The sequence below is a fragment of the Macrobrachium rosenbergii genome, chromosome 21, assembly GCF_040412425.1.
Source record: "Macrobrachium rosenbergii isolate ZJJX-2024 chromosome 21, ASM4041242v1, whole genome shotgun sequence".
In the NCBI taxonomy this organism is placed as follows: Eukaryota; Metazoa; Arthropoda; class Malacostraca; order Decapoda; family Palaemonidae; genus Macrobrachium; species Macrobrachium rosenbergii.
Window position 1 is genome coordinate 12,129,806 of NC_089761.1, and position 23,631 is coordinate 12,153,436.

A 23,631-nucleotide genomic window follows, 5' to 3' on the forward strand; every position below is an offset into this window, starting at 1 on the left:
CCGTCACTGAGGCAAACTGAAGGGAGCCGAGAATTCTCTCTTGAGACCGGCGGGATGCTGCTTTGTCCTTCAAAAATTTCCTGGTAAGCGTGGCAATCTCCTTCCAGCAGACGGCGGGAAGAGAGCCTGTGCGATGACAGAGTCCCACTGGAGACCTAGCCACTGAAACCGGGACTCCGGTCAGGCGGGACTTCTCCTGTTCAACTGAAGCCCTAGCGACTCAGAACTTGATCACTATGGCTGTAGCCTTCGGCACTCTGAACTGTTGGGCCCAGATTATCAATGCGTCAGGTAAGCGCAGGAGATCCCCGAGACCGCCAGTTGCTGAGCATTTGTTTCCGCCAGTTTAAGTAAAATTCTGGGGGCCACATTGAGTCCAAAAGGCATGACTCTGAAGGTGAAGCTTGTTTCAGGCAAGAGCAGGAAGGAGAGAAGTTCAGCGCAACCGGGGCGTGATAATGGCGTCTGAAAGATCGATAGAGGTGGTGCGGCTCACGGTAGTAGAGTCCGTGCCAGGCCACCCGTAAGCATGCGAAACTTATGCGCCCAACTTGTAGCGGTTAGGCCGTGACAGATCTAGAATCACTCTTTGTTGATCGAGATCTTTCTTTGGAACAGTGAACAACCTGCCTTGAAATTGAGAGTGTCTTACTTCCTTTATTGCTCTCTTGTTGAAGCTCTGTCACAAAAATCTGTAGGGTTTGGAGGTTAGTAAAACACAGGTCCAAGGAGAGGATCCTTGATCAGCTCCAACCCAGACAACTGGACACAATACTGTTTGCCCAGGGACTGGACCACTGGTCTCTGAACCAGTAAAGGCGACCACCTACCTGACTGGTCTCAGTGGGAGGAAGAGGGTTTGTTTCTCTACCACGACTGATTTTCCCCGGGAGGCAGATCAGCTCTGCCTCTGCCATGGGAACTCGACCTCTGCCCCATGCGCTTCTAGTAAGACGTGAAAAGAGAACCCATGGCCCTCACCAGGTGGAATTATGCAGCTGGAGAGGAGGCGTCGATGGTGCAGCAGAGGTTGGGCTAGTTGAACCAGCACGTATTGATGGGGTTGAGCCTTGGAGGTGGAGGGTTGGCCCACCGCGCGAGACAGGACAGCCTGAACCATTGTCTGAGGATGAGGCCTCCTGTGCACAATTGTTCCCGACTTACCTGGGAACTGCCAGCTTGGGGTTTTCCGTGAAGGCGGAGATACCCCCGAAGGCGTAAGGCGATTAGCCCTAGTAGCCTCGCTCAGGACTTGTGAGGCCGTTCTCTGGGAATAGATTAATCCCCCAGATGGAACTCTTCATGGTTTGTTAGGCTCGCATGGCGAATGGTGGCATCAGCGGAATGAATTTCGGCACTCAACTAGCCACCATGAAGTCATACAGGTCTGACTGAAAACCTGCTAACGAGAGTTTGTGGGGAGCCTGAAACAGCTGCCTCGTCTGCGCGGGAGGCGGCGGCCCTTCTGGCTGGGGTTCAGGACCGGCTTAGTCTAGTCCGTGCCTCAAACTCCGCCTTCAGGGAGGCTTCGGGAGTTTAGGAAGCTGCTGCAGCTGAGCTGAGAGGGCGCTGAAAGCGTCAATTTGCCACTGTAAAAGTGGATGGGCGTCCCTCCAGAACTCCTCACCTCCCTGGAATACCAGGGATGTGGAGTCCGTCTCCTGAGCTGAGGCAGGGTTTTGCCTTGAAGCAGAAAGCCAGAGCGTCGTAACAGCCTTGTTCAGGTAGGGAGTGGGCAACTTATCACCCAGGAAAACATTGTGTTGCCCATAAGCAAGTCAGTTTAGTATTCTCTGCCTGCCACTCCGTAGGTGCGCCAGCCAGAGCAGATGAGCCTGGTCCTAGGGAAGATCACCGTCTCCTTAGGGACCTTGTCTGATCGTGCCCAGGCCCTCCGTCCAGCTTCTTGACCTGGGTAGAAACAAGGTCAAAGGGAAGAACTCCAACTCCTCCAGACATCTCGTGCCCAGGCCCTCGATGGTCAGAGTATCCCTGCGTGGCGAATGGCACCCAGAAGAGCAACATCGCAGGTTTCATCAAAGGAGGGAGGGAGGCAGTATCAGGGATCACAATCCAGCAGTCCGGCACCGCCCGGCCAGCGCCATATCAGCAACAAATTCTCTGACTCTGTAACCTCTCTCATAGCAGAAAGCTTAGAGTCGACCTCCGAAGAGAACTTAGCAAGTAACATCCCGGCAAACGCCTCAGGGTCAAAGGGAGGCTGGCGAGGAGGGCTGGGTCTGGCCGCCCTCTTACTCGCTCCTTTGCCCGAGGTTCCTGATTTGTTCCCGGAGGCCAAAGGTATGGCAACCTTTGATTTCGATGGGGGGAAAGGGGATGCCTTCTTGAAGAGCGAGACTTGAAGCGCTCGCCTTCAAGCCTTCAACAGGGACAACAGTAGATGCTGATTTTCTCCCTCAGAGATAGGAGCTTAGAAATCTGAAAGAGAAGGTAGAGGATGAAGGGAATCAAAGGGCGTCGCCCCGCTACCTCACTTACCTCACCACCACCACCTGGTCCTGCTCTGGTATTCATTGGCTCCAGGTCAAGTCCAGAGCGCGATGTCCTCCAAGCCTCCGCGCAAAAAGAAGGATCCTCTAGGGTGGCTGGGTCACGACCGGATCTCTTTTCGATGATGGAGTGCTGACCACGTCAGCTGAGTGCGGCCGCAGCGATCAGACTCCGAGGTAGAGCAGATCTCTCTCAGTTTCTGGGTTGAGAGCGTGGGGTTTCCCCAGAGGGACGTTTCTCCCAAACCCAGCCACCCAGGCGCGGAGAGACTCAAGGGACTCCTTCTTGGAGGACTCATCGGCCTGAAAGGGGAGCAGGGAATCAAGGGGAGGCAAACAAATACCGTAAATAATATAAGCGTTAAAACACAAAATATAGCAACACAGTAAGCTGTAACTAACATGAAGATGGAAAGTAATCAGCTTACCGACTATCTGAATGCATCTGCAAAGGCGAAGCAAACTAGCAGCCTCGAATTTATGACGATCAAGTGTCAAGCGGACCTTTTTGTCAGCATGGGTCCGACACACCCGTGCCCGTAGGGTTGGTGGAGGAGCAGCAGTACACCCGAACCCTCACAGCGAATAGTCTGTAAAGTGCAAACAGTAAATAGGCTTACCCTTCTAAGAAACTTAAACTAAGCAGGCAAAGGTATTTCAAACTGTACCACGGGTACTCGGCGAATGAAAAACTCCATCAGAGAGCAGACTACTAGAAAAGTAACTTAAAATTCGAGTGGCAGAGAACCCCCGACTGCCGAATACTCAGCGAACGAGAGCAAATCAACAGGACCTTCACCACAAGGGTGGGAACTAGACAGAAAGCAGGGCAAGGGTAAGATCTGCCGGACTCCTATAACCATAGAAATAAATAAATATATATCTGACAGCGGGGTGAGCCGCCGGAAAAATATAGTACTTTGTATATAGAGGATGGTAACATGTCGGTTAACAAGATATAAAATCCATTCCCGAGTCGATGCCACCCTCTCCGGGGGATTTCCAAGCCTCTACCGCTAAGAGAACAAAAGAAGGGTGGGGCTACCACGACACACAATCCACCAGGGCAGGTGTAGCGCCGGTCAACCCAGCCAGAGTATCTCGACGCCGGATGAGCAGTGGGACAAGGCTGAGAAGAGAAACCCTGAGAAGGATCGAAAACCTGCTCGATCCTAGGAGAGCGGGTTAACGAAACACGGGGCTCAGCAAAATGCCATCTGGGACCAGCCCTGGGAGGGAGCGAATCCCTCCACCAGGAAAGATCCATAGCATGTGAGTGGAAATCGGACACCGACATCCTGCTCGAGAAGATGACAAGGGCTGGACCAGAGTAATCAGGGTGGGGGGAGGAGGGGGGTGGTGGGACAGGGAAGGGAGTAGGCCAGAGCAGAGGAAAACAGGAGACAGGGGAAGAGGCTCTCCCGCTCAACTGTAAGCCAACCACGCAAGGTAATGATACCAGCTGGAAAATGTGGCTACTCCGAGAAGGAAGGGGAAGGAAAGAAAGCGACTAAGACCTCCATACTCTCACACATAGACGTAGCCCATGACATAAAACAAGGGGAGAAGAGGAAAGGGAGACAAGGGAACAACAGGGAGAGAAATTCCCGAGTCGAGAACCAGCCAGAGCAGTAAGGGAATGCTATAAAAGCATGGAGGAGACACACCCACAGAAAAAACCTCAACCCCTCCGTAAAGAAGGGGGAAGACAGTGGGGTCTCACTCCGCAACCCAAACAACGGTCAGAGGAAGGCACGACAACAGAAACTCCCTCCACCTGCTGACCCTCTCTCTCGCTAACCTAACTCAGGTGAAAAGAGAGCCAGTCAAGGCGCAATAAAAAGCCTGGCACATACACTGAGCTACAATAATTAGATAACCAGAATAAATCACCATCATATATGCAAAAATAATAAAACAAAATAAAATAATTTTATTGCTTGTGCCCCAAGCGCATAGCCCTAACCGAGGAAGCGACAGGAGGTGAGCCTGAGCGTCCCCCATGGAACGCTAGACAAAATGTAACAATTAACAACATGGTGTCGAGCACTAGCAAAATAATAATAAAATAATTATAATTATCAAGCTAAAACTGTCCAAGAGGAAACATCCTGGGGAGTTACCTAAGCGGGAAGATGGCGGAACCGATGCGGAGCGAAGATGGATCAAAGCATTATGGTGAAGAGACACGAAACAGCAACGGAAAAGCCTCAAGGATGAATCCCTGGGGAATAAAGATAAGTAATGAGCGACAAGGAGCTTAAACAGAACAAGCTGGGTAGCGGGTAAACCTCATGGCGAACAACATGGCTGGCTGGGGATGCCCGTGGCGTCATAACAAAGCCCGCGTACAGTATAATTAATAATTACGGGCTGAGACAGCCAAACTTATCCATAAAACACAATAAGATGGTACTTAACGGAAGCGGTGAAGCTTAACAGGCGACGTAGCGAAGATGAAAATAAGGGCAAAACACATAGCCAAACAGAAAAACAAATCGCCAGATCAAAGAGTGCTAGAAATGGAATGAGTTCAGATAGGCGCTGGGTACGCGCTTGTGACGGATGACGTGAGCGTAATGCGGCACCTCGCTCGCCGGGGATCTTGACATGGGGATGTCTATCGAGCGTGGCTCTGTGGTTGTGATCCTTTCACTCACCCTTGGTTATACCCGGCGTCTTCATTAGAAGATGCTCAATCTGGGAGTAGTAACTCCAGCATTCCTGAAGGCTTTTTCTCTGGTATATTTAGCAATATTTATACCTAGAAATTAGTGTTAGTATGGAATTTCACCGGCTGACACGGGGCTGAGCTCAGAAAGATATTTATCAAAAATTTAGTTTTCTATTGCAAACTTCTTGGTAGAAGCCCTTTGCTTTCCAAAAGATGTTGAAGTCATGTTTTTATGAATTTTGTAGTAAAATGTACATGATCCTTATTTCTAATCTCCAAAAGTTTTATGGATACTAGTTCTCCCGGTTGGCATAGGATGTTAAAGAAGTATTGGATTAGTTTAGATTTAGTGCACCATTCAGGTTTCTGAAACAGAAAATTTTAAAGCAGCAGAGATTTAATAAAGAATCCTGGTATAGAAGGTGTAACATATTAGGGAATTCAATAGGAGATATATTATTTTTGACAAAAGAGTAATCATTATTCACTTTTATTAAAGTTTTCCATATTTCATTTTTAATATATAAAAAATATGTTTTTTTTTATTTGATAGGTCTTATATATAGTTATGTCCAATAACAGCTCTCAAATTTCATATACTGTATCACTTATTCCCTTACAACACTGCTAGGTTTTAATAAATAAAAAAAATTTTAAGAAATAACATTTAATATTGTACTTTGTAACATAACTGTAATATCACAGTTGTCAGTGTGAAAATTATTACAATTAACTTTAGCAGTGTTGTTAGAAATTTTCTGGAGATTGGTCAGTCCTGCAGGCCAAGTGGTTATTAATCATTCAAGTGAGCACAAGTAATTATAAATTGTTTATGCTGATATGATTAACTCTTCTTAGTAATGCTGTTATTGAGACATGTTAGTCTTTTTGACATTCCCTTGTTTTTTGCACTCTATTTTTGTCTGGAGAAAAATTTCAAAAATTATTTTGCTTATAACTTGGGCAAGTGTAGTTATAGATAAAGTACAATTTATAGTAGTCTTTGTTTATTGTTTATGTAGTTATTGTTATGTTACTACCTGTCTACTGTACACATGCTGAAGTAGTTGGCACCCTATGATAGTTACTGTTCACAGTTAAAATTTACTTCCTGTATTTTCTCATTGATTAAGGTCTTTACAGGAGAAGGGCCTCAGTGCTTTTTTCCCATTTATTGCAGTCACACCTGGAGTCCTCTCTGTTGTAGTATTAACTTCTTTTTTTATTTTTTTAGAAAATAGGTACACTTAGTAAAATGTAAATTTTGAGTATTTTCTTATTACAGGGTTAATTTATTTATGTACTGTTAATTGTTACTATGCTGTACTAACAATATTTTCATCATAGTCATGCATATGATTTTACATGTTAATGTTATATGTTAAGAAAATTGTATGCCTTGTTGCTTAACTTTGGTTTGCTGTGGCTTTGTTGCATAGCAGCATGCTTATACAGTTTGTTTTATTCCTTGTCAGTGACTGACATTGCACTGTTTTTGTTTTTCTTCTGCTTGTCTGAATGAATTTGGCCTTTCTGTGTTATCATGGTGGTGGATCCCTTGATTGCATTGTAATTCAGGATAGACCACTTGCTAAAAGCACAGCCTGGTCATCATGGGTGGGTGTGAAACCATTGCTAATGGTTTTGTGTGGCCTTGTCATTTGCAGAGCTACATTGCTATGCTTTTGCAGAGTGCTCTTAAATACTTTCTCGGATTTTTTTTTTTTTTTTTTTGTCCGAGATATTACCTCTTCCACTCTTGTACACTTGGATAATGTATCCTAAGGTCTTTGAGATGTTATCTTTGTGGTTTCAAGGTTGTTTGCACGAGAAGCATGAAGACCAAGTAGGATCATTCTCTCCTTAACAGTTAAGATTAGAATTTTATTCATGTATTTTTTTATAGTCCGTCCCTTCAAACTAAATATATGAAGTGAAGTTTTGAAATTTGAGCATATTTGACTACAGTGCATTAAGTACAAGTATTGATGAATATTGTTGTGTCATATAAGTTGATGAGAGAAAAAAATCTCACTGGTTTTACAAACTGAAATTTCACACAGTTGATGTGACACTGAAAATTTATCACCCAGGACTCAGTATTTTGGTAATTAAACAAATGTGAATCATAATATTTTTATTTCCTGCATGCATTTCATAATTGCTGTAAATAGCTTTTTGAACAGAATCAAGAGATCTTGAAAAGTGCCCCTTTCTGTGAGCCTCTTACTAACTTCCATAGGCTGGAGTTGGACAAATTCAGAGGGTATTATACTTAGATCCTGTTCTTTGCCTTGGATTTTGTTACTCCAACTTTGACATGAAATAGTTAGGTGCGCTGAAGTGTTTAGAAATGTTCTGTATCATCAAATATTTTTCATTCAGCGTAAAATTTAAACTTCGAAAAGGTATCGTCTCTTTTGCACTTCGAGGAAGTTAAAAAAAAGGCACCCCATTTACACTTCAACAAAGTTTTTGTGTTCCAAGTAATTGTAATGTACTAATTTTATGTAACTCAAATTTAAACTTAGATTCGTGGAGATCAAATTAAGTGCACATATGCTTGAAGTGGCTTAGAAACATTTATTTTTATTATTTTGAAATCTAGACAATACTTCTGCACTTTCGGTTAGTTCACATTTTAGGAGCGTTGCTGTTGTCAAGTGCATGAGAAATATTGGAAGACAGTAGTTTTTTAATTTATAATAATTTAGAGTATCATCATCTTCAGTAGCAGTTTTTATGTGACGTAGAGTTGTTAAGGGATATCGTTAAACATGAAGCTTTTTCAAGATACATTCTCCAAAGTTGTACAAGGATTTAAGCTGCATTTGAAACCAAAGTTCGCTGCTCTTCACTCACATTGGCTAATAAGTTACACGTAAGTTATGATTCACAGCTGTAATAAGAGGAAGGGTTTTTGAACTTCCATCTTAAATAAATCATGGCCTCTTCTAGTTGAGGCAGATCTTCGTTTGGTTGATGATACTCCTGGCCCTGAACTACTTGGTGGTGAATTTGCTGGGATTTTGGTAGCGTAAGATGACAAGACCACACAGACCACAGCTGTTCAGCACGACCCCCACCAGCTGTGCTAGGCAAAGGTGAGACTAAGACTTGCCACCACCATTATTAGCCAAAGAGCCAACGATGATCACTGGATGGGACAAGGTTAGGCTGTTACCCTCAAACCAGTGGCCTTAAGGATTTGGGATATGCACCCTGTCCCTACACAAAAGATAACAGTAATAAAAAAAGATAACTAATAGAAAAAAAGAGGGGTTGAAGCAGTTGTCTTTGGTGATATTTCAACAAGTCTTTGCATTTTTATATTAAAATTTAGTCTTCAATTTGAGAAGAACATGTTTTGCTCATACTTTTACTATAGTGGTTTTTCAATCCCTTCTTTTAGACATTAAATTCTACCCAGCCCTTGTCTTATTTTAAATGTGCTGTGTTTTTCTTTGGATATGCTTAATTTCCCATTTAATTTTTTATATTGTAATGGATATGTAAGGTATACTTGCTTATTTTGTGTAGCAGAGCATGGTTACTGAATATGTTGTGTTCCTTGTTGCATGGTTTGAGGCAGAATTCTTACTTTATGGCCTACTAACTTGTAGAACTATTTGTAGATGAAAAGTGACTTGATATAGCTGTAACTTGTAGGTGTTATTTTAGATCATTAATAGTGTAGACCAAACTTTCCAGATCTAAAGACTAACCCCCATAATTCATGGGATTGCAGATGAGAAATGGACCTCAGACATGGCCCATATGTGGCCATGAGTTTTTAGATTGGATGCAACCATCTGATGGAGAGATCTCACCCCGGCAGTACACAGCTCTTATACGACGAGCCTCCTCCCTTCACTATCGCCCTGATCATTTTCTTGCTGACCATACTGGTGGCTGTCCTGTGAAAAACTTAGAATATGGCCAAAGAAATCTCACACAGACTGGTGACACACTCAAACTTAAAGATTCAGTGGTCACAACAGGAAACAAGCATGTAACTGGGGAAAACTGCACAGATAAACACTCACTGACTTTGACTAACATAACTTCAGAACAAAATAGTGATAAAAAGGGACTTTCAAGGAATATAGGTTCAAAGAACGAAAACAAATTGGGCAGTGTAAAACTGAAGACTAATGTTCTGTTGTCAAATGAATTTGATAAACTAAAAATTAGTTCAGGTAGTAAGAATTGTAGTATACGAATGAAACAGAACTTTTATTTGAGATTTGAAGATGGGAGCCATTTATCAGAAAGTAGTGATTTTAAGCTTGATGAAATATCAAGTGGAGACAAAACAGAATGCTCACAACTTACTCTTACAGAACATAGCCCCCAGACAAATGGTACAGTAGATCTTACATCATCACTTGGAGACACTCATAAATGCAGTTGTTTTAATTCAAAGGCAATTTCTCCAAATGAGCTTGTTAGTTCTTTTCAGGCATTTCACATGTCTAGAGTTCCCACTTCTGAGACAATTTCATCATCAGGTAAACTCATAGACCAACCTCTTGTTACTGAACGACCATATTATGATGGTGGCTATGACACTGACTATGACTTGACTCCTCCACACTCTAGCTCAGAATGTGATGATGGAAAGTTGAAGCTGATTTTGGACTCTTCACCGGTGTGGAGTCGTTATTTGGCCTGGCTTCAAAGAATGACCAAGGCTCAATGATAGTCCACTTAGGACTTCACTTGATGTCTTGCTAATTTTGCCTTGTCTGACATATCAGTGTTTTCAGTCTTGATTTGAAATGTAATGTTTAAGTGTAATTAGTCTATTATTTTATTTTGTATCTTATTTGTGCTTAGAATTGTAATTAATTTGTATGTTGTAAGAAATATGAACAGTCTTTGTAATTGTGAATGTATGTTTACTTGTACCGTCAAGATTTTCAATAAAATAATGGAGAGATTTGGAATTTTAGAAACAAAATGAATTGTAAATAGTATTGGCATGCCAGAGCTAACATCCCTCACCATACTTGCACCGTAGTTAGACTAGAAAGACACACAAACCACTGTTGACTGTGACAGACCCTTACAAGTTTTCTGTCAAATGACACAGACCTTGCCTGTCTTCTAAAATTCATCTGTCTGATGATTTTTCTATTCTTTCTCCTCTTCTACATGCACTCATGTTTCTTGGAAATGTGCATATGTTAGGGAAACCGTATCAGCTTCCCCATCGTTCTTGCACTGTATTTCATGGTATGGTTATTAACTGCCTGTAATACATAATTTATTTTTCAGATCTCTTGTTCCATGTTACAGGAATTCATTGTGTATTTTGAAATACTTTTGAAAAAGTGTAAAAGTTTTTTGGAGTTTTAAGTTTTGGTATGCAGCTATGCATTGCATAAGAATTTGCATGAAAGAAATGATACTCCATAACAGTCTCTTGATGTTGTTTATCCATATCAGTAATACCAAATATGTCTATAAAAAGCAGGTATGATGCCAGGATGGAGGTTTATTCAGCATTATCCTTATCAACTTAGACTTTTACAATCATGTAATGTGATCGTAATAGAAGGCATTGTGGATAAACAGCTCAAATATACAAAGGAAATGGATTGTGCTTGTTATTAACAGGAGCATTGAATACTAGATTTATTTGTTAGCGAGAGATCGCTTCAGTCACTTTTGAACATAAAGATATCTTAGACATTACTGAAACCTCCTCTCTTTCACTGCTCTGCCTGGGCATGGCACATGGGTGATGGTGGCACACACAATTTTACAGGTACCGGGGGCAGCCAGCAGTGAAGTTGGAGCTGGACCTATTAGTGGTCATGCTGTAGGAAAAGGAGGCACACCAGTCACCCTTTCTCCTGAAGATCGAGCCAGGGGAACTACTCCAGAACGTGTGGAATTTGAGAATTCTATGGTAGAACAAAGTGATGAAGAAGAGTACTTGTCAGAAGAAGAATGGACAGATAGAAATTTTGGTGCATCAGCAAATGAATTGGATGACACGGATGGGGATGATGATAGTGACTTCTCTGATTTAAGGTAAGACACTCTCTCTCTCTCTCTCTCTCTCTCTCTCTCTCTCTCTCTCTCTCTCTCTCTCTCTCTCTCTCTCTCTCTCTCTCTCTCTCATTTTATTAGTAAGTTAATGCATGGTTCTGGATTAAGGATATTTGTCAGGTACCTCCTGAGAATCTTTGTAATTTTCACCTTAAAAATATTTGAATCCTGTATGTCTACAAGTAGGATGTCACACCATCAGTAATTATAGAGAGAGGCAATATAGTCTCAGAACTTGACAGGACAACTTAAGCAAAAATTTAAACTTACAAAATATAACTACTTTCAGTAAAGAGAAAAACTGAAATTAAAAGTACTACAGAGAAGTGTCATATGACAACAATCCAGTCGATCCCATATCTAACACTAATGAAGAAAATGACAGCTCAGTAGTTATTCAAGACAAAGTTTCATGCAAGAACTAACTTAGCTCCAGTATCAGTGAATATTCTATATAAAGTGTAATTACCAAGTTTATTAGAATTACAGTATTACTAATCAGAGATTCTCAGAAATATGCTTAACACAAAAGATGGATTCCCAAGTTAAAATAAAAAAGTGATTGATAAATATTTAGTGAACAAAATACTGCAGCTGTTAATGATTAATATAATTTGTTTAAAAGTAGAAATAATGTTATATATATATACTGTATATATATATATATTTATATTATATATATATGTATACTGGCAGTCCCCGGTTTTTGACGGGGGTTCCGTTCCTACGCCGTGTCGTCAGCCGAAAATCGTCGTAAGCCAAGAAATTGTCAAATATCATAAAAAATCCAAAGAAATCCTTACTTTTAATGGTTTGGGTTCATTGAAAACGATGTAACTGCATTTTTATTGGGTTTTTCATAAAAACCTCCAAATTTTGTGGAGCCATATTTCTTCCGTCAGATCATCATCTTGAGTGTCGTAACCCCGGAACATGCATTGTAAGCCGGGAAATAATTTCTGATGAATATATTTGAAAAGCGCCGTAACCTTGGAACGTCATAAGCTGGACCCTTCATAACCAGGTGACTGCCTGTGTAATGTGTATATATATATATATATATATATATATATATATATATATATATATATATATATATATATATATATATATATATATATATATATATATATATATATATGACAGGGCTCCATTCTATGCCATCGTAAACTGAAAATCGTTGTAAGCTGAAAAATCTTTGAAAATCGTCAAAAATCCAAAGGAAACCTTACTGTTAATGCTTTTGGTGCATTGAAAACGATGTAAACTGCATTTTTATCGAGTTTTTCATCAAAAAACCTCCAGATTTTTATTATTCTGCCATTTTGGAGCCGTATTTCTTCTGTTGGATCGGAGTCGTAAGCATCATAACCCCGGAACATGCCTCGTAAACCAGGAAATAATTTCTGATGAATATCTTTGAAAAGTGTCGTAACCTGGGAGTGTCATAAGCCTATATATATATATTTATATTATATATATACAGGCAGTCCCCGGTTTACGACGGGGGTTCCGTTCTTACGCCGTGTCGTAAGCCGAAAATCGTCGTAAACCGAAAAATCTTCGAAAATCGTCAAAAATCCTAAGAAAACCTGACTTTTATTGCTCTGGGTGTATTAAAAACGATGTAAACTGCGTTTTTATTGAGTTTTTCATCAAAAAACCCCCCCAATATTGATTATTCTGCTGGTTTGGAGCCATATTTCTTCCGTCGGATCAGCGTGACGGAACGCATTAAGCCGTCTGATGAATAACCCTGGAACATGCGTCGAAACCGAAATAATTTCTGATGAATATATATGAAAAGCGCTCATAACCTTGGAACGTCGTAAGTCGGACCCATCGTGAAACCAGGGACTGCCTGTGTATATATATATATATATATATATATATATATATATATATATATATATATATATATATATATATATATATATATATGTATGTATGTATGTATGTACAGTATGTATAACTGAATCACTAAAAATATGGAATGTGATGAATATATAAATAAAGATAAAATCCACATGTAAGGAAAAACGGAAACACTGGATTGCTACGAGGCCTTTCAACACTTACGCCCTCAACACTTTCCTTTACTTAGCAGACTGAAGAAATATAAAAGTATATTTACAAAGAAAGCTCATATAAATGACAGATGGGGATTATAAAGGAAACATATGTACATGGAATCCAACACAATTAAAGAATTAGTAGAACTGCCAAAACAGGGTTAAATATTTAAGAGGTTTTACAAAGGATTAGGATCAACCATTCAGAAGCAGGGACAGGACAATTAAAAGATTATACAGGGTCATGACTGACCACCTAAAAAAGTTTTAGTACAACAAAATAATTCTCTTTTTTGTAAACAATAATAACTTTTTTGCAAGATGAACATTTTTACATTTAAAAAATTATATTAAACATACTGATACATAGAAAATATATATCAAGTAACTAACTTGTAATTAAGTCAGTGATTTTACCTTTTAGGTCATTCTTGAACATTTTTGTAATACAGGAGTCCAAATAATACATGCCAGGGCTAAGATTAAAATTACAACTGGGAGTAAGCAGGATAATAGTAGACTCCAATAGATTTCTTGAAGAGAAATCTTTCGATCTGGCAATCACTGAGCTTTCAGTCTAATTTATCCTGTGAGAGTTTTCACTTAAATGAATGAATATAGCATTGGATGCTTGTCCAGTTTTGACTGAATACTTATGTTGCTTAATACGTACATCTAAATCTTTGCTAGATTGGCCAATATAAAAAGAGGGGCAATCCAAACATGGAATCTTATATATTATGTTGTTATTTTCTTTAGGGCTATTTTTTATTAACATTCTTTTGAATGTGCTATTATAAGAAAAAATGAGGTTTACATTAAAAGGTTGTAACAGTGATTTTATGTTTTCAAAACCACTAAAATAAGGCAAGCTAAGAATGTTCGTAGGGGTTTCTTTCTTCATGTTACTTTTGTAAGGTGTCAAAGAAACGAGCAGGTAAAAGTTACTGCTACTTATTACAGATCCAGGCAGTTTATATAGCGGCCGACTGGCGCTTGACCCGTGAGAGACAATGGAATTGACTGTGACCTGAGGTCGAAACAATAAACAATAATATGCAGTGAACAGTATAAATTACAACACAAAAACATACAGAACTACAATATGGATACAGTCTTGATGCCTGTGAATGAAGAAACATGTGATACACAATGTGTGACATAAAGTAAAAATGGTTAAAAATGCGTGACCTGGCACGTTTTAGGCGTGACTAATTGAGTTTGAAGAAAATGGGAAGTCACCAAAGAAAACATGCTCAGCGGAGACTTAATTAATGGCGCCACCAAACACTACGCCGCGCCAATGTGGTGACTTTACAAATACTCCCCCCAAGGCGAGGGACGCGTCTGACTAATCCCTGTATCTGCTGGGACGCTGAAGGGTGCCGCGCTTCTTGAAGATAACGGAGGGGCCTCCCGCCTGTGAGGCTGCTGGTTGGGCGGTCCTTCCTGGGGCGGCCGCTGCGGGGTGAGGGCGTGCTGGTGTGCGGTTGGGCGGAAGGGCTGCTGCGTCGCTGTCGGGACTCTCCGACAGAAAGGCGGGCTTTAAGCGGTCTATTGAAACCCAGTCGTCCTTGCCGGGAGTGCCAGCTGGAACACCTTGCTGTTTCGTTCCAGCACGCGAAGGGTCCCCTGTAGGGCTTGGCTAGTGGTGGACGGACGGCATCGACTCTGACGAAGACGTGGGTGGCGGATGACAGCTGTGGCGGCATGAAGGTGGTTGCTGTCGATGTATGAGCGCCTGCAGGCTGAACTTGCCGCCACGCCGCGAGCCTCTGCAGTGATGGGGAGTGGCGTTCATCCGTCACGAGTTCTCCCGGCACCACGAGGGGTTCCCCATAGGTTTGTTCAGCTGCAGATGGGGTGCCGTCGGCTCTGGGGCGGTTCTCAACCCGAGGAGGACCCACGGCAGCTGATGTTTCCAGTCCTCGGCGGTGCAGCGGCCATGAGGGATGACTTTGGGACCTGTGGAACCGTTCACCAGGCCGTTGGCGCTGGGTTGTACGCTGTGGTGGTGTGGTGCGTGGTTCCCAGCAGTTGAGCCAGGGCAGACCACAACTCTGAGAGGAAGGCGGGGCCCTGTCGGTTGTGATGTGGTCCGGGGCGCCGGCGGCTAACCCAACTGGAGAGCAGGGCCTCGGCGCACACGCTGGCGGTGGCTTCTTGCATGGGTGTGGCCGGGCCACCTCGTCGAACGGTCTACCACCGTCAGGAGGTATCTGGATCCGCCTGATGGGGAAGGGGCCCGGCGACGTCGATGTGGATGTGGCGAAGCGGCGCCCTGGCTGTGGGAACTCGCCTACCCCGACTGCGTGTGACGATTCACCTTACTGGTCTGGCACTGCAGGCACTGCTTTGCCCAGGCCGTGGCGTCCTTTTGCACCCGTGCCAGACGAACTTTTTGAAAGCAGTTTGGCCGTGGTCCTGCCGGAGGGGTGTGAGAGGCCGTGAATTATGTCGAATACCTGGCGGCGTGAGGCTGGAACCAAAGGGGGGGCTGACCTGTGCTGATGTCGCAGAGCAGGCTGGGGCCTTCCGGGCGGGGTCACGTCCGCCACTTGAGGGACGTGATGGCGGTGCGGTATGCTGGGGTTTCTGGGTCAGCGGCCTGTTCTCTGGCAAGGTCCTGGTAATCTACACCAAGCTGCACTGCGTTCAACTCGACTCTGGAGAGGGCGTCTGCTACGGGATTTTTGTTGCCGGGAGGTACCTGACGGAACAGGTAAATTCGGCTATGGCTGAGAGGTGGCGCTGCTGTCTGGAAGACCATGCGTCCCCCTGCTTCGTGAAGGCGTGAACCAGTGGCTGATGGTCTGTGAAGATTGTGAAGGGCGTCCCCTCCAGGAGGAACTTGAAGTGCCGAACTGCTGGGTACATCGCGCAGAGTTCCCTGTCGAAGGTGCTGTAGCGGGTCTCTGGGGATTGAACTTCTTGCTGAAGAAGGCGATGGGCTGGGGGCGCCGTTGATGATTTGCTCCAGAACAGCACCGGAGCGGCGTTACTGGCGTCTGTCGTCAGCTGGAGGGGGCCTTCGGATCCTGGTGTGCCAAGGCGGTTGCCTTGGCGGGCGGCCTTCGCCAGGGAAAAGGCCTGCTGCTGGCTGGGTCCCAAGACAGGGACTTGGTTGGCCTTTTAGGACTTCCGTCAGGGGGGCCGTGGTGTGCGCGATCCCGGGGATGAACCGCCTGTAGAAGTTTACCATCCCAAGGAACTCCTGGACGGCCTTGATGGAGGTGGGTGACGGGAACCTGGCTACGGCTGCTACTTTCGATGTAAGAGGGCGGACGCCTGTCGGAGACACCTCGTGACCCAGGAATTCTGCTTTCTGGACGCCGAAGGTACACTTGTCAAAGCGGACGACGAGGCCGTTCTCTTGGAGGCGCTGGAGGACTGCCCTGATGTGTCTCTGGTGTTCTGCCAGAGACCTGGAAAATATGAGAATGTCGTCGACGTAGCAGACGCAGAACTTTAGGTCCCCAGGATGCTGTCCATGAGCCGCTGGAAGGTGGCCCCGCGTTCCTCAGCCCGAAGGTGGAGAAGGCGAACACATAGGACCCGAAGGGCGTGATGATGGCTGTCTTTGGTATGTCCTCTGGCGCCACAGGTACCTGGAAATAAGATTTAAGAAGATCCAATTTAGTGAATATTTTGGCCCGTGAAAGGAGGCCGTGAGGTCCTGCATGTTGGGTAGAGGGTAGTGGTCGGGCTCTGTTGCGATGTTGAGCCGCCTTTAGTCGCCAGGGTCTCCAGGAGCCGCCTGGTTTCTGCACCATGTGGAGGGGGAGGCCCATGGACTGGAGGCTTTCCTGCAGATGCCCATCCGCTCCATCTCCGCGAATGCTTTTTTCGCCTCCTGAAGGCACTGAGGGGGAAGCCTGCGAACTGCATGTGTCGGGGGCCTTTAGTCGTTATATGGTGGTATATGCCGTGTTTGGCTGGGGCCCGGGGACTTGGCGGCTCGGCTTAAATACCTCAGGAATTCCGACAGTAGGTGTGCATACTGGTGGGGGCGACGGCACTGATGGTGGGTCTGGGTCCCGCTGTTAACGGAGAGACCGGCAGGAGTCGGTATCGAGGCGCTTGCGCCACGCCGACTAGCAGGCCGAAGTCGCCAGAAAATTGGCCCCAGGAGTGGGTTCCTCGTCCGCGACGATGAAGTCCCAGGAGTAACTCTGGCCAAAGATGGAGATCGACAGGGGCCTGGTGCCGTAGGAGAGATGGGGTTCCGTTGGCGGCCGTCAGAAAGCGGCCGGGTCTGGTGTCTGGTTGCGGTCCTCTGGATGCTGGGAAGACCGATTTAAAGGCCCCTGTGTCGACCAGCATCATCCTACCGGAGACGGTGTCGCGGACGTAAAAACCTACTGTTTTGAGGCCCTGGGTTCTTCGGCTGCCATGGCGGCCTGTCCTGCTGGCCGCCACCACCTCGTTTTTTGAACGGGCGAACGAGCAGGGCGGCAGGCAGTTACGAGCGCCCTTTCCGAACCACTTGTGGTAGCGACAGAAGCCCAGGGACTTCCATCTGCTGTGGTTCGGTGGGCGCCTGTTGGCGATGGTGTTGACGGGCTGCTCTCGTCCTCTTCAGGCTGGACGTAGCTGACCAGCTGTGTGACCGGTTTTAGCCGCTGTGAAGCCTTGACGGAGTCTGTGAGATGTTGCGCCCCGTCTCTATGAGGTCCTCGATAGGCATGGTGTAGGGATGAGCAATCTGGTTGTGTACCTCGGGAGGAGTTGGCGAAGGTAGATTTCCCATGCGAGCTTATCTCCTGCCGCTTCTTTGTGCCACTCAAGTCTGGTAGTGACAGGAGATCTACGACCATGCTCCAGCGTCTCTTGAATTGAGGTCGTGGCGTGGGTTTATGGCAAGGTCGATAGCACGGGCGCCCGCCGGGCGATGGGCAGGGAGCAAGCTTCGAGGAGGAACTTTTTGTGGTGCTGTATGTGAGGGTGTGTGTTTCGGTACCGCGAGATGAGTTTTCTATACACGTCCTCCGAAGGGCGTTGAGCACTGTGTCGGCCTGTAGGATTTCGTCCGTCAGGTCCGCGATTCTGAAGTGGCTTTCCACCCTGCGCAGCCACATCGATGGGTTCCCCTGCATAAACGGGCGGCAGTTTTACGGTGAGGGCGGCCCGCGACAGTGTTGCCCGCCATCGTGTGTTCGGGCGCTGGTGTGGAGTTGCGGAGGGCCTCGATGCCGGGCGGGCGCGGGTGTGATGGGAGGTAGGTAAACCCTCGAGTCCGCTGGGTCCGCGTTTAACTGCATGAAGGAGGGGATATCCGCGTCCATGCTCGCCCTTTGACCCCTTACTGGAGTGGGGTACTCATGTCAGTACGCACTTTCGTGCGCCGTGTGGTTCCGCTAGTGACGCTGGTGGGTACGCCGACGAGTCAGCACGCCAAACGCTGGTTACAGCACCGCGTTTAGGCCGCTTAAGAGCGTTTTGGAGAAATCCTGGAGCCAAGACTAGGTCGCCGTGTGAGTCCGTTAACGGCTCCGATACTCGGGGTCACCACTGTAAGGTGTCAAAGAAACGAGCAGGTAAAAGTTACTGCTACTTTATTACAGATCCAGGCAGTTTATATAGCGGCCGACTGACGCCGCCCGCAAGAGACAATGGAACTGACTGTGACCTGAGGTCGAAACAATAAACAATAATATGCAGTGAACGAAGTATAAATTACAACACAAAACATACAGAACTACAATATGGATACAGTCTTGATGCCTGTGAATGAAGAAACATGTGATACACAATGTGTGACATTTGTATAAATACGCATAAAGTAAAAATGGTTAAAAATGCGTGACCTGGCACGTTTTAGGCGTGACTAATTGAGTTTGAAGAAAATGGGAAGTCACCAAAGAAAACATGCTCAGCGGAGACTTAATTAATGGCGCCGCCGAAACACTACGCCGGCGCCAATGTGGTGACTTTACACTTTCACTATAAAACTTTTTTGTGGGCTTTGTTATAACAAACATCTAGTATATGTGAAGGATAACATAAATCTGTCCCTATTCACCTATTCACTGATTTATGTATATATATATGTATGTATGTATATATATATATATATATATATATACCTCAACTCAATCTGTTCCAGTGCTGCACCTTAATTTGATTTACACTGTAAGGCAGTGTTTTACCATCATCGGGGCTTAAACAGCGTTTACTGCACCGTAACTTGATGTTGCATTAAGTTACAATGCCATAAATGCCATTAGCTTCATGCCTATTCTTTCACACCATCAATGGCGCTTACGGCACCATATCATGATGCAACATCAAGTTACAGTGCTGTAAAACGCCATTAACAGCACTGAAAAAGTGCTATAAGATCGAATCCGCTGTAAGTCAGTGTTCCCGTAAGTTGGTGATTTACCACACACACACACACACATATATATATACATATGCATATACATATACATATGCATATACATATACATATACATACATACAGTAAACCCCCTGTATTCACGGACTCACCAATTCGCTGGATTTTCTGTGGAACATATCTACAAATTATTCACAAAAAATTCAGAAATTTGTGGAATTTTTCATCAAGCAATATTCACTAAATTAATGTAATTTGATGTTATTTTCATGACTAAATACATTTTTTATGATAAAATAATGATTTACTAATTTTCAGATATTAAGATATATAAGATTAAATATAATAATAATAATAATAATAATAATACTGTAAGATTAAGGTATATGTAATAAGATGAAATAATACCATATGTTTAGCTCCCTCTTTCCCCCTTCCTATTTCAGCTCTCTCTCTCTCTCTCTCTCTCTCTCTCTCTCTCTCTCTCTCTCTCTCTCTCTCTCACTGAGATGAGAGAATTTTATGGTATGTTTATTTGTTTTGTATGATAAATAAATGATTTACTTAATAGTAAGTAATAATTTTCAGTGTTAATAAGATATGATAATAATAATAATAACAGTAATAATAGTAATAATGATGATAATAATATACTGTAATTACAACATTTATGCATTTCTATAGCAAGTAAATGAAAAAATTTAAACAAACAAATTTCACCCCCAAATTTTTTCCTTAGTTTCAGAGCTCAAGGGGGAGGGTAAACCTATCAAATGTCAAGTAGCCTGACAGCAAGGGTTGGGTAGTCAGTGTTACCTGATAAACTGAAAAATCTCTCTCTCTCGCACGCAGACTTTTTCATCAAGAAATACTCACTAATTGGTGTACTTCGATGTTATTTTCATGACTAAATACATTTTTTATGATAAAATGATTTACTAATTTTTAAATAGTAAAAAAAATAATGATATACTAATTTTTAAATATTGAAATTAATAATAATAATAATAATAATACAGCACTGGAAGATTAAATAATATGCAATAAGATGAAATAATACTTAACTTCTCTCTCTCTCTTTCTCCCTTCCTGTTTCAGTCTCTCTCTCTCTCTCTCTCTCTCTCTCTCTCTCTCTCTCTCTCTCTCTCTCTCTCACTTACTGAGATGAGAGAATTTCTTGGTATGTTATTTTTGTATGTTAAATAAATGATTTACCTAATAATAAGTACTAATTTTCAAATATTAATAATGATAATATTCTGTAATTACATTTATGCATTTCAATAGTAAGTAACTGGAAAAATTTAAACAAACAAATTTCACCCCAAGTCTCTTTTCCTGTCTTTGAGCTCACGGGGGAGGGTGAACCTGTCAGATATGTCAAATTATTCTAGATGTTGCCACAACATGATCAAATCAGTTTCTCTTTTTTCCTTCCTTCCTCTCTCTCTCTCTCTCTCTCTCTCTCTCTCTCTCTCTCTCTCTCTCTCTCTCTCTCTCTCTCTCTCTAGAATGTGAGAAATAAATAGATAAATAAATAGATACTTAGTTCAGCCCTTTTCTCTCCCTCTCTTTCTCTCTCACAGGAAAAGATAACATAAATTTTGTAAATGGAAATGGATTAACATTCCTTAAGAGATTAAAGAAATCTCTCTCACAGGAGGAATATACATAAAACTTTGTAAATGAGAAATGGATTAACATTCCTCAAGAGATTAAAGAGATAAACTCTCTCTCTCTCTCTCTCTCTCTCTCTCTCTCTCTCTCTCTCTCTCTCTCTCTCTCTCTCTCTCAGGAAAAGATAAAATATACATTTTTAAAGAGAAATGGATTAACATTCTTCAAGAGATTAAAGAGATGAACTCTCTCTCTCTCTCTCTCTCTCTCTCTCTCTCTCTCTCTCTCTCTCTCAAGAAAAGATAAAATAAATTTTGTAAAGAGAAATGCATTAACATTCTTCAAGAGATTAAAGAGATAAACTCTCTCTCTCTCTCTCTCTCTCTCTCTCTCTCTCTCTCTCTCTCTCTCTCTCTCTCTCTCTCTCTCTCTCTCAAGAAAAGATAACATAAATTTTGTAAAGAGAAATGCATTAACATTCCTCAAGAGATTAAAGAGATAAACTCTCTCTCTCTCTCTCTCTCTCTCTCTCTCTCTCTCTCTCTCTCTCTCTCTCTCTCTCTCTCTCTCTCTGTGTGTGTGATTTGGCTGGGGGTGTTAAAAGTACATACGTATATATTTTTAAGGGTACTAATATTCAAGATGACTTTGAAATGATTTTAATAATATAATTTCAAAGATTAATACAGTAATAGGATAATAATTTAAGTTATATTTGAAGTAGGATGATACTCTAAGTATACATTTGGTATTTGAACTTTCAAGATAGGCAGTTATAAGCTTTTTTTGGAGAGGGGTTTTAAGTATTCGTGGATTTCAGCTATTCGCTGGGGTGTCTGGAACACATCCTCCGTGAATACAGGGGTTTTACTATATATATATATATATATATATATATATATATATATATATATATATATATATATATATATATATATATATATATATATATATATATATATATATATATATATATATATATATATATATATATATATATATATATATATATATATATATATATACATATATATATATATATATATATATATATATATATATATATATATATATATATATATATATATATATATATATATATATATATATATATATATATATATATATAGATAGATAGATGTAGATATATTCCACCAAAGTCTTGCCAGCTCATTCCACATATATATTGCTGTGTTATCAAAAGTAGAACAAAGCTTATGAATAGTCACTGTCATTTGTTAGGTTTAGTTCCTTATGAAAATTCTGGCCTGCTCCATATGTACCTCCCCAGAAATGCTTACACCTTCGGTTCGTTGGAGCTTAAACCACTGTGCACTCTGGAGCTCTGATCTGGCACCTTTCTATGTTTTCTGACACTTCAAAATTATCCGGCTTTTGTTTTCAGCAAAAACCTAAAAATCTGCTAGTTTTGTTTCTTTAAACTTGTACGTGTGTGTGTGAGAGAGAGAGGGAGAGAGGTTGTATTAAGAATGATCTTTTTAATAAAACTTTTGTGTACTGTATGCAATTATATTTCATGCATTATTGCCAAATTATCATATTATGATTTATGAGCATAGCGTTCAAGTGCGTTCTGATAATGTTTAATTCTTAAAATCATCAGCTGATTGCATTTTACCAACATAATCACAGCCATTAGTTGCTAAATGAAACACATTTCGGAGATTCATTTTTATTTTTTTTGTAAATTATCAAAGCTAGCTTTAAAAATGCAACCTACTTTATTTATGACTGAAGTAAATTAAATGAAGTAATGGTGTAGTTTCACCAGTATCAGATGTTGCTTTTGCATCTTCCAAGACGTTTTGTGGCCTGCACATTACAGTATTTGTTTCTTCAGCCACAGCTACAACCGTAAATTTTGTGGCATACTTTCATAACAGTTTCCTCATAACAGTATAAATAAAGATTTATAAAATAGGAATGAATTATTAGACAAGTCGCAAGGTTGGGAAGCCTGATTTAATGTATGAAGATTTGCATTTAACCTAATGAACTTTTGCTTTTAGGCCTATTTCTTAGTTAAACCTAACTCACCTGTAATATGCATTGTCATTGGTATCTACCGAAACTGAGACAGGCATAGAAAGTGAGGCATAGTGCAGTCTACTGAAAATACATCTCATACTATACACGAAGTATATGATGAAATCATGTTTTTGGACAAAATTTTAATGATCGCATATGAACTTGTTAATACAGTAATAGTTTTGTTTCTGCAGGTTCAGCTCTGCCCTATAAAGTAGGTGTTCTTGAGTTAAAATTTCAAGTTTCATGGGGAAAATCCTTGAAGAGGTTGATGGTAATATTAATTCCATTGCACCTGTGGGAAAGGGA

General features: G+C 42.3%; 1 protein-coding gene across 27 annotated transcripts in view; it reads left to right on the top strand.

Moving 5' to 3' along the window:
• The window catches only part of Mical (Molecule interacting with CasL), a 388,129-nt gene that overhangs the window by 293,970 nt on the left and 70,528 nt on the right, over positions 1-23,631 (top strand). For all 27 annotated transcript variants that reach the window (XR_010856366.1, XR_010856376.1, XR_010856355.1 and 24 more), the window contains one exon: positions 10,958-11,226. Coding sequence is in view for 5 of the 27 variants with exons in the window: in XM_067123006.1 (XP_066979107.1) it covers positions 10,958-11,226 (269 nt within the window). In the remaining 22 variants the exon portion in view is untranslated. The remainder of the gene's footprint in view (positions 1-10,957; positions 11,227-23,631) is intronic.